The sequence below is a fragment of the Condylura cristata genome, unplaced genomic scaffold (assembly GCF_000260355.1).
Source record: "Condylura cristata isolate star-nosed mole 26May11 unplaced genomic scaffold, ConCri1.0 scaffold00008, whole genome shotgun sequence".
Lineage (NCBI taxonomy): Eukaryota > Metazoa > Chordata > Mammalia > Eulipotyphla > Talpidae > Condylura > Condylura cristata.
Genome location: NW_004567109.1, coordinates 18,687,414 through 18,698,983, shown reverse-complemented (window position 1 = coordinate 18,698,983; position 11,570 = coordinate 18,687,414). Strand labels below are relative to the sequence as shown.

The 11,570-nt window shown below is 57.3% G+C and overlaps 1 protein-coding gene across 1 annotated transcript; it reads left to right on the top strand.

The window, feature by feature from the left end:
* Positions 1-422: 422 nt before the first annotated feature.
* CSF3R (colony stimulating factor 3 receptor (granulocyte)) lies at positions 423-10,585 on the top strand. Its single transcript, XM_004679438.2, has 16 exons — positions 423-440; positions 1,882-1,965; positions 2,991-3,287; positions 4,126-4,249; positions 4,403-4,590; positions 5,266-5,435; positions 5,553-5,706; positions 5,805-5,884; positions 6,233-6,446; positions 7,265-7,453; positions 7,805-7,906; positions 8,432-8,578; positions 8,681-8,821; positions 9,024-9,117; positions 9,362-9,443; positions 9,838-10,585. Exons 2-16 carry the CDS (start codon positions 1,902-1,904, stop codon positions 10,315-10,317), a joined length of 2,526 nt encoding a protein of 841 aa, XP_004679495.1. The 5' UTR covers positions 423-440; positions 1,882-1,901; the 3' UTR covers positions 10,318-10,585.
* Positions 10,586-11,570: the final 985 nt, after the last annotated feature.

Here is an 11,570-nt window from a genome sequence, read left to right as displayed (position 1 = left end):
GTGAGCCGCTGTCTCTCTCCTCCTGCTGGTCTCTGTGTTTCTCTAAACCCCATCTGGGTGGACAGCGACCTGCGGTCCTTTACCAGCCTTCCTCCCTCTGACCAGCGTCCCATAGAAAACTGGTGACTGGAGAGGCGGCAGCGTGTGCTTGGATTCAGTCAGGAGAGCTGGCAAAGACTGAAGAGAATGGGGAGCCAGGGGGCCCAGAAGAGGGGCCATGAAACTGTGCAGCCTGATGAGATGGACCGTCCCCGGGGGGGTCGTGGCTCACGCCTGTGTCAGGGAGGGGCCTCAGCCTGGCAGGAGCCCATGAGGCGCTGCCCTGGGGCACTTGAGGATCACTGCAAGTAGAGGAGTGAGCACCACTGTTATTCTTCTTTCACAGATGGAGAAACTGAGGCTCCCAAAAGTGAAGTGATTTGCCCAAGGTCACAAAGCTGGTAAGTGGCAGAGCTGGGCTAGGTGGTCTGCACAGTGGGCCTCAGAGAGGGAGGCCATGCTGTCAGGCTCCAGGGTAGGGGGCAAGCAGAGTGGGGTCACCCAGGGCTGCCACCGGGGATCTGGGCCTGATGCCAAACATAGCCCAGCAGGAGAAGGTCTGGGCCCTCTCGAGATTCAGTTTGGTTGCCCGCTCTGGACAGGAGCCAGCGGAGAAGGATGAAGTTGTATTTCGTTGGGCACTGGTGGGCTGGGCACCCTTGCTAAGAGAGCAGGACTAGAAAGGATCGAAAAGTTACAGGAGGGGTACCGTAATCTGCCCCCAAATCTGGACTGAGGAGGCTTAATCTTCCCCAACAATATGCATAAAGGACAACCGGACTAGGATGCTGTCAGAGGAACTTGGCAGCCACTGGCTACTAACCAGGGTGCTCTCAACAGTTGCACAGCTTACTCGCTGCACAAAGCTACCTGGCTGGGCGTCAGGTAGGGGCTGACACCAGCCTGTTCTCCAGTTGCCAGCTCCTAACGCCGGCGGTATCTGTCCAGAAGAAGGGGTCCTTCTTGTCTGGTTCTCGAAAGGGGGACTGGGCTGACTGCCTCCTGGCATCCCGATACAGCCATAACTACAGACTGTGGGGCTTTGGGGCAGGCTCGTGTTCGCAGGAACAGCCTGGGGTACCCAGGAAGTTCTCATTCACTCCTCTGGGCAGGGCGAGAAAGAGGAGAGCTCTCTGTCCCTCTGAGCACAGGAGTCTGCTGGACGCCACCTCCACGCAGTGCTCACCATGTCACGCAGGCGTAGTGATCGCCACTGACCTGCAGCTAGTGCTGGAGGATCCGGTGTCTGGTCCTGAGACCCCAGTGGGAGCAGAGAGCTATTAGACCCCATGTGCCCACCTGGCAGCTTCTCAGCCCCCCCTTGCCCTGCACCGTCGCCGGGGCAGACAGCTTCCCTCGGCGTAAGTTGACAGCCCCTCACCTCAGCCTCTCTGTGGAGCTGCCTCTCTCTACTGGGGTTGGTCCCCACTCAGGCTTGTTTCATCCTCCCCACCCTTCCACTCTGTTCTTGGGATCTCCCCAAGAGAAGCTACCTGCAAGCAAGCCCCAGTTTCTGGCTCTGCTCTCTGGGAGAGATGAAGGCCAGACAGAGGGGAGGGACGAATGCTGCCCCTCCCCCCGTCCTCCCAGGAAGGCGGCACTGACCGGAGCGCCCTCGCAGAGGCCATGCCAGTGGGCCAGGCAATGTGTGCAGATCTGCACTTGCCCCATCTGCTGTCTTCTTCCCAAAGCAGCAGCATAGACTGTTGTTACCTCCACTTTGTAAAGAAACTGAGGCTCAGAAAGGCTAAATAACCTGGCCAAAGCATACTGGGTAGAGCGCGGATTCAGCTCATCTCTGATGCCAAATCCCATGACCAAAACCACACCCTCTGCCTCCAGGTGAGCACCAAGTTGGCACGATGGCAGGGCTGGGAACCTGGAGCCTGACCAGAGCGGCCCTCATCATCCTACTGCTTCCCAGAAGTAAGTGGGGGACAAGGTGCTGTGGGAGAGAGATCAGGGCTGGAGCAGGGAACCGTTTCCTGCATTTCCACAAGGCTCCTGGGGCTCCCGAGAATCCCAAGGGAATCGAGTCCAGGCCACAGTGGGGGGCTGGCCAGACTCCCACCCGCAGACCTCTGCAGGCAGAGTGCCCCCATGAGGAACAAAGAGAAGACCTAGGTTGCTTGACATGGAAGAGGCCCCGGGGCAGGGAAGGAGCTAGGGCATATCTGCACACCTCTGCCAGGCTGTCAGAGGAAGCCCTCGGTCCCATGCCACCTTCGTGGGCAGTGAAAGGATCGGGGTAGAAGCCGCAGGCATAGGTTTCATCCTCTCTAGTTATAGAAAGTGTTTTGAGAGAGGGTGAGCCTCCCATCTCTGGGGGTAAGCAAGCAGGAGCCAAGACTGACGGGACGCTGCACACAGGTGTCGGCTAACTGTACGGAGATGTTTCGGCCTTCCAGGCCACCAGTCCCTGTTGCAGCTCTGTGTGGTTTTAACCTGTTGAGATGCGGAAACCAGCCCTAGCTTGCAGACCCTGCACGCAGTGTCGAGCCAGCCTGGCCTGCTAACCAGGACACGGACCAGGTGTAGTGAGAGTGAAGAGCTTGGCCAGGTGCCTTCCAGTGTCCCTGTTGAGTCCACATCGTGAGTGTGCCCTGTGGCCTGTGTTCCCCCTCGTAGGGCCTCAGCATGCCCATCAGCAAAATGGGCCAAAGGACACCTGAGGGGGAAGAAGGCCAGGCGGGTGAAGTGCAGCGCTCCCCCGCACCATCACTGACTCAGCAGGTGTCGTCCGGGCCCCCTCTGTGCCACGAGGCACTGCCGTACAGTAGTGGGCACAAGTGCCGATGTCTGCAGACCTCCGGCCCAGCTGGGGAGGCAGACCCGCGGATAACCACGTGGCTCCGTGATCACAAAGCGCAAGGAGAGCTGTGGGACGGTCCGGGGTCCTCCGTCTGAGAGCTCGAAGGCCTGGGCTCAGGGCCTGTTCTCTCCCATGCCAGGCCTGGAGGAGTGTGGGCACATCAGCCTCTCCGCCCCCGTCACCCACCTGGGGGACCCCGTCACAGCCTCCTGCATCATCAACCACAAATGCAGCCTCGTGGGCCCGGAGTCACAGATTCTGTGGCAATTGGGGACAGAGCTTCAGCCCGGTGGGGAGCAGCACTATCTGCCAAATGGGACCCAGAGATCCACCATCACTTTGCCCCACCTCAACCACCCCCGGGCCCTTCTCTCCTGCTGCCTGCGCTGGGGCAACAGACTGCAGATCTTGGACCAGGCTGAGCTGCGGGCAGGTTGTAAGTATCTGCGCCCACCATGCCCCCAATAACTAACATGAGCTGTAACTATTGAGCTTTTGCTCAATGACCACATGACGGGCACGATAATCTTCCCTACCAGTGGATGGGGTGACTGAGCTCCATTTTGCGGGTGAGGAAACTGAGGCTCCGAGAGGGCAACTTGCTGAAGGTCGGAAAGCTGGTAGGGATGGAGCAGGGTTACTCCAGGCAGGGTAGCTCAGCAGCCATGACTCCGGGCACTGCCAAGTCAGCCCAGCGCCCGGCCCTAGGCAGCTCTCCAAGGAGAGCAGTCTAGCAGCGCTGCTTCTCCTCCCCTGGGCTTCTCCCAACCCCAGTGTCACCCTTCTCCTCACGCTGAAAAGGGCCAAGGCGATACGCAAGGGAAGACAGACAGGCCAAGGCTCTGGCTTAAGAACCCGCAGCAGCAGAGCTACACGTTCTGTGTGCCTGTGAGTACTCCAGGAGCAGCCGGCCATTCAACTCTCACAAGCACCTGAGGGGCAAGAATATTACCGTCACCCCCCTTGTGGGTGAGGAAACTGAGGCACAGAGCAGCTAGGTGACTTCAGCCACTCAGCTAGTGAACGACTGAACCAGATGAGCCCACACACCACACATGCCGGAGACGGCGCCCCCGAGGGGCTGAGGCTCTGTGGCGCTTGTCCTGTGCATGCCGGGCCACCCCACCCCAGGGTCACCCTGCATGGAGCCCAGGGCACAGACAAGGTGACTCTAGAGAGAACAACCCAGAGCAAGGAAGCAAAGCCAGCTGGCCCCAGTGGGGGAATTCTGGCTGGTGCTACCCAAAGCCCTCATGCTCCCCTTCTCTACACAGACCCCCCTGCCACACCCTACAACCTGTCCTGCCTCATGAATCTCACAACTAACAGCCTCACCTGCCAGTGGGAGCCAGGACCCAACACCCACCTGCCCACCAACTTCACCTTAAAGAGTTACGTGTGAGTAGGGGTCTCTCCACAGCCCTGTTCCCTGGAGTCCTGGGGCAAGGCAGGGGCAGGACAGTGGGTTCAGGGCCCTAGGGGTAAGGACGGGTGGGCGCAGGGAGCCTCACTTCCTTCCCCTGCTGACACCCAAGCCCGGCCTATTGGCAGGAGCCGGGACAATTGCCAGACCCAGAAGGACTCCATGTCGGACTGCATGCCTGAGGACGGGCAGAACCACTGCTCCATCCCACGGAAACACCTGCAGCTTTACCAGAACATGGGCATCTGGGTGCAGGCAGAGAACGCGCTGGGGACCAGTGCGTCCCCACAGCTGTGCCTTATGCCCAGTGACGTCGGTGGGTGACCTGGGTGCAGAGGAGGAGAGAGGCATCCACAGTGGGCCGGCCCAGATGGGGGCAGAGGGTGAATCACGGAGACAGTGGCAGACCTAGAGACAGAGAAAAGTTGGGATGAAGCCGGAGACAGAGTTCTGGAGACACACAGAGAAGGGAGAGACGCGGGCAAAGAGTCTTTCGTCCTCTAGCAACTGCCTGAAGCCACATTGTAGACAGGCGCTGTCCCAAGTGCTGGGGGTACAGCAGGGAACAAAATACCAAGTCCCTGGCCTTTGTAATGTTGCATGCTGGTGGGCAAAATAAGAGTATCATGTGATAGGGAAATTAAAATGGGAAATTAAAATTACAATGAAGCCCCCCCCCTGAAAACAGGTGACATAAGAAAATTCTTGGAGGAAATGAGGGAATGTGTCACCAGATCTGGAGGAAAAGTCATCCAGGCATTAAGGACGCTCAGTGCCAAGGCCCTGGGACCAGAGTGTGAACTAGAGACTAGAGCAAAACAGACATGACACAGACAGACCTGCAGAAAGCAGCGGGATGACACAGATGAAGAGAGGCAGGGACAGCCCGGGGATGCGCCCAGGGAGGACGTGGAACCACGGGGGACAAAAGGGAGCTGGACAGGACCCGCTGATGGGGCACAGGAGGGTCTCACAATCCCTCTTCTCGCAGTGAAACTGGAGCCCCCCACACTGTGGGGCTTGGACCCCAGTCCCGAGGAGACCCCGCCCCAGCCAGGCTGCCTGCAGCTACGCTGGGAGCCATGGAAACCAAGCCTGCACATGGACCAGAAGTGTGAGCTGCGCCACCAGCCGCAGTCTGGAGAAGCCAGCTGGGCCCTAGTGAGACACAGGCCACCTCGCCACCTCGCCACCTCGCCATGGGGGTGCTGAGGGAGGGCAGGCCGAGGTGTCCCTGGAGGGCACAGGCTCAGGGCCATACCCTCTCCCCCCCCCCAGGTGAGCCCTCTGCCCCCCAGGGCCTTCCAGCATGAGCTCTGTGGACTCCTCCCATCCACAACCTACGCCCTGCAGATGCGCTGCATCCGCTGGCCCCTGCCCGGCCACTGGAGCAGCTGGAGCCCCAGCCTGGAGATGACCACTGCGCAGCGGGGTAAGTGGGTAGCGAAGGGCTGGGAGCAGCCCTCAAGATCCCGCACAGGCCCCGGGGCCCTCCCTGACTGCCACCCCCTCCTCTTGCCCCATCCGTAGCTCCCATGGTCAGACTGGACACGTGGTGGAGGCAGAGGCAGCTGGACCCCAAGACAGTGGATGTGCAGCTATTCTGGAAGGTAACCCCCCGCCCCTGAAGGTCATCCTCCAACCCCTGAGACCGCCTCCAACCCAGACAGGCCCATTCACCTTGTGGCCCGGGACTTGGCTGCATTAGTATGGGATCTGCATGCATTTGCATGTGCCTCGAAGCTGGGCTCCCCTGTGGCAGAGTCAATTCACAGAACAGCCCAATGCCTGCCGCAACCCCTAGAGCTTAGCACTTGGGAGGGAGGAGGAGGGAGGACATGGCTGGCTCCCAGCCTGGGAGGCTCAGGACCTGTGATCCATCCACCCCTCCAGAAGCTCTCCCCCATTCACGATAAGCCGTGCTCCCCACCCACCATTTTCTTCCTCTGCCTTCCCAGCCAGTGCCCCTGCAGGAAGACAGCATGCACATCCAAGGGTACCTGGTCTCCCGGAGATCCAAAGACCAGGCTGGGGCAGTACCGCCCCTCTGCAACACCACGGAGCTAAACTGCACCTTCCATCTGCCTTCCGACGTCAAGGAGGTGGTGCTTGTGGCCTACAACACAGCTGGGACCTCTCAGCCCACTGTGGTGGTCTTCGTGGAGAGCAGAGGTAAAGCAGGCCAGGTGGTTAAGCACGTGCTCACAGGCTAGACTGCCTGGGTCCAAACGTAGTCCTGCCCCGTGGTGGCAGTGTGAGCCGGGCAACTTAGCTTCTCTAGCCTCTTTCCTCATCTAGCAGTGAGGATCCTCAGAGCCTACTTCAGAGGGGTGCTGTGAAGATTTCATGAGGTAAGGCCTTTGACTGGCACAAAGTAACTGCTTGATACATGGGAGTTATCATCATCAGTGCGCCAAGCAGGTTAAGTGGGTGGCGGTGTCTACCTTCTCTCCCTCTCTCTTTCTCCATGCACACTGCAGAGGAAGATGGGAGAGAAAGCCCTAAGTTTTCCCCTCTAGAACATGGTCCCTGAGTTAACTGCTTTTTCACAGGGACCAGCCACCCATCCCCACCCCACCCAGGTCGTCACAGGTGAGGTTGTCAGCCATGGCGGTAGCTGATGTCCCACTTACTGCCACAAGTTACTTGACCACTCCGTGTCTCGGTGTCCTTATTGACACGACAGAACCCAGAGGACACAGCGAGTGAACATATCAAGGACTAGGCTTAGCACACACCAAGAGCTTCAGGGTCAGCTTTTCTTGTGACCCAGCTGGACCCAACATCAGGCACTAAGCTAGACTGGCTCTGTGCATTAGTTCATTTAATCTGCCCCAAGGTCCTATGAGACAGGAAATTTTATCCTCATTACCACATTATCAGGTTCAGGTGTTGGTCACCCCGCTCTTAAATCACAAAGCCAAGATTTGAGCCCCGGCTTCTCACTCCAGGACCCACCTTCATTCCCTCATCTCCCACTCTCTCTGCAGGCCCACCCCTGGCCAGACTCCATATCGTGGCCCAGGGCCCTCACAGCCTCTGGGTGGGCTGGGAGCCCCCCAGTCCTCAGCCTCAGGGCTATGTGATCGAGTGGGGACCCAGCCTCCCCAGCCCCAGTGGCAGCAGTACAAGCTGGAGGATCGAGCATAACGGGAGCATCACAGGGACCCTGCTGCAGGGTGAGGCAGCCTGGGGCTGAGCCCAGGGGCAGGCTGGGGGGGAGGCAGCGCTTGGCTGCCAGGAGGCAGGGGGCGGCCTGAACACTCACGGGAAGCAGACTCTTCCTTCTTTCTCAACCCTTCACTATTCTCAACTCATCCTCAGATTCAGAAGTTCTTCTAGAGTCCAGGCTGGATCCTCCCTCCACCCACCCTCTTCTCTTTTCCTGCTTTACACCACTCCCCACCCTCACCAAGGATGGGAAGAGATGGGGAGGCCAGGCCACCCCTGAGCAGGGGTCTGAGGTGAGCTTCTGATCATCAGCAGAGATTAGCCCCTAACCAGAGTGCCTACCCTCCTTATCTTTACAGAGAACATTAAGCCCTTCCAGCTCTATAAGGTCACTGTGACGCCCCTGTACCAGGACTCCAGGGGGCCCTCCCAGCACATCTACACCTACTCCCAGGAGACGGGTTTGTCTCGACCAGCCCCCTTCCCAGAATCTCTCCTCTCTCATTCCCTAACAATAAGGAACACGAAGGAGCATTTCCTGCCTTCCCACCCTTGGCCCAGATGGGGCTCTCTCCCAAACCTAAGCTACCCCTGCTTATACTGAACCTTGCAGTTGGACAGAAGTCAGGTGGTGGGGAGCTAGAAGAAGGGCATAGAGTGTGGCAGAATTCAGAGAGCAAATCCATTACCCTATCCCATGACAGAAATTAGGCAGAGGGCCTGGCATAATTTAGAAAGGGATGACAGCAATGAAATAGTGAGCGAGGCAGAAGTCAGGTAGTGGAGCACTGGAGCCAGAGAACCGGGTTCAAATCCTGCCTCTGCCACATATTAGCAGGGGGAGTCAGGTCAAAGTTCTTTGGAAAGTGGTATTTCCCATCTGCCCTGCAGCATGTCCTGGGTCTTGGGTCTGGGGCTCACAAGAAGTCCATCTGGGTTCTCCACCTTGCCCCGCTCTGGGTCAGCCCCTGTCTCTCTTCCGGCAGCCCCTTCCCATGCCCCAGAGCTGCATCTGAAGCACATTGGCAAGACCTGGGCACAGCTGGAGTGGGTGCCCCAGGCTGCTGAGCTAGGGAGGAGCCCCCTTACCCACTACACCATCTTCACGACCAACGCTCAGAACCAGGCCTTCTGTGAGTCTATCCTCAGCACCCCACAGCCCACAGGGCCCAGGATGGGCTGTTCAGAGGGAGCCTTGGCATCAGGGCCCCGCTGACCATCCTCCTCTACTCCAGCCACCGTCCTGAATGCCTCCTCCCGTGACTACGTCCTCCACGACCTGGAGCCAGGAAGCTTGTACCACGTCCACCTCATGGCCACCGGCCGGGCTTGGGCCATCAACAGTACAAGCCTCACACTGATGACCTTGGCCCTAGGTAAAGGGGAGAGGGAGCTATGAGGACAAGGCTGTTGGGAGGGTGTTTCACCCAAAGGATCTCTATTTGGAGAGTAGACAGGTCTTGTCTGGGTCCCCTAGTCTGAGGAAGGAGCCCAGTCCTGTCCTGAGGTCCCAGTCTGGGGGAGGAGGCCTGGCATTCTCACATGCACCTTAACCTCTCTGGCCTTCCCCAACTCCAGATGAGTCTGAGCTGCACCTCTTCCTGGGCCTGTTCAGCCTCCTGCTCTTGTTCTTCTGCCTTTGTGGGGCAGCCTGGCTCTACTGCAGACCCAGGTGAGTCATTTCAAAAGATCTGACACCTAGCTACCCTACCCACCAGACACTGCAGGACCAAGTGGGTCAGTCTAAACCTCCTCCAGCCAGCCTTCCCAGGCCTAGGGCCCATGTCTGGGAGTCAGGACTCCCGCTTTCTCCTGCCTGCACTAGGGTCATCCCTCAACTGCTGGGAGTGAGTGGGGGAAAGGCTGGAAAGGTGCCAGGTGTGCCTGACCCAGTCTCTGCCTGCCTCCTTCTCCAGCAGGAAGAATCCCCTCTGGCCAACTGTCCCTGACCCAGCCCACAGCAGCCTGGGCTCCTGGGTGCCCACCATCATGTCAGAGGTAAGAACCCTGCAGGAAGGGAGGTGGGGCTAGGAGGGTTGATCCAGGCTCCAAATGGAGAGTACCCCCTGAGGGTGAGGATGCACCCATCACTTCCCATCATCCTCCACCCCCCTTTTGGAGTACAGCAGACCTGAGTTCTACCCATGTCAGAGCTATAGTCATCTTACTATGAAACTGAACTAATTCCACACAGAATCATTAAGGAGAATCACCGAGCCAAGTAAGCAGCACATAGTATGCATCAGGAACACATGAGGTGTTCTGCAAGTGCAACGCTTGCAACAGAGAATGGCCAGAATGTTCCTACAGTTCCCAAAGCTCATGAAGGGCCAGGGGTGAAGCAGACATCTGAAATGAGTCACGCCCTCACCCCCTACATCCTTGTGTCTAGGAGATTTTCCAGCTTCCCAGCCTTCAGGACCCTGGCATGCAACCCATCACCAAGATCACCGTGCTGAAAGAGGAAGAGAAGAAGCCAGGATCGTGGGAATCCAATGACAACCCAGAGGCCCGTGGCCTCCCCACCCTGGTCCAGGCCTATGTGCTCCAAGGGAACCCAAGAGCACCTCATACCCAGTCCAAGCCTGAATCGGGTACCAGCGACCAGGTCCTATATGGGCAGGTGCTGGGCAGCCCCACTGGCCCAGGGCCAGGGCATTACCTCCGCTGTGACTCCACTCAACCTCTCTTAGAGGGCCTCACCCCTAGCCCCAAGTCTTATGAGAACCTCTGGTTCCACACCAGTCCCTTAGGCACCCCAGAGCCCCTAGTCCCAAACCAGGAAGACGACTCTGTCTTTGGACCTCTGCTGGACTTTCCCCTCTTGCAGGGGCTCCGGGTACATGGGGTGGAGGGGCTGGAGGGCTTCTAGGGCTTTCCTCCCACCTAGGCCGACCGCTAGAAAGGAAAGCGTTAGCCTGGGCGTCACTGTAAAAAGCACCCAGCCCAGAATGAGCATAAAGACTCTCAGTCTCCTCTACCCCTGGCCCCAGCATCCCTACCCTAGCTCCCCAACTTCCATGGGCTGGGCCTCCCACTTCAAAGGCCAGAGAACATTTCATCCAGTCCTGCCCCGCTGCTCTTTTATGCTTATTTCTTGTCATTTCAGTCTCTTAATGTGACGTATATATTTGTTTTGTTTTGGGAAACTCTTGAGTGTGCCTGGTCTCTGTTCTTTTATTTTGGGGCCCTAGCATTCAGGGGATACATTTCAGAGTTGTCTAGGTGTTTAGTCTTTCCTCCACTCTTTCATTCACTCACCAAGCATCGAGCCCTACCCTGACAGCAGGGATTCAAAAATGACTGAGCTCAGTCCACCTTCAAGGAACTCCCAATCTGTGGAAATGTGAACACGGTGCTAGAACACAGTGGCCCAGGTTACCTGGAGGGAGTCGAAATCTTCCAATAGAATTGGGGCTGCGAGAGGGAGGGCTAAGGAGCAACAGCAGTGAGGGAGCCCCAGGGACTACGGGGGAGCCCCAGGGATCATTAGGTGGTGAAGGCAGAACATTTATCTGAAGAGGTGTGAATCTATACTCCTAAATCATTTGCAATGTTGTGAGCCAACATTATCTCAATTTAAAAAATACCATTTTATAAAAATCTGAAGACCTAGAAAATCTCCCACAAGGTGAGAAGAGAAAGAAGCATTACTGAGTGTCAAACCAGATGTGATACATATCACAGACAATCTGGTAAAGAGCTTACGGAAAGAAATGTTATCCTTTCATAGAACCATGTGGCTACAACTTTCCCATACATTTTCTCAAAACAGTAACTGACAGCATACCATTTGTCACACAGAGTTCCTCCGAAATTTACCTGGTAAATGGGGTAGAGACCTCTGTTTGTGAACTGCATTATCCAAAGGAAAAATGAACTGCTCCTATCTTTATGAGGAAGTAGGCTGCAACTTAGAGCTCAAGTTAGGCACCTACCCTGTCCCGGAAACTGAGATATTGGGGTACCGCAGTCCTTAATGAGATGACTTTCAGGTCCTAGTAAAAAATTTTCCTGCCAGGCCCTCCCTGGTGGCGCAGAGGGTTAAAGCGCAGCACTAAGAAGCTAAAAACCACTTCCACATGAGTTCGATCCCCGCCTGCCCTGGAGGAGATCCACATGGCG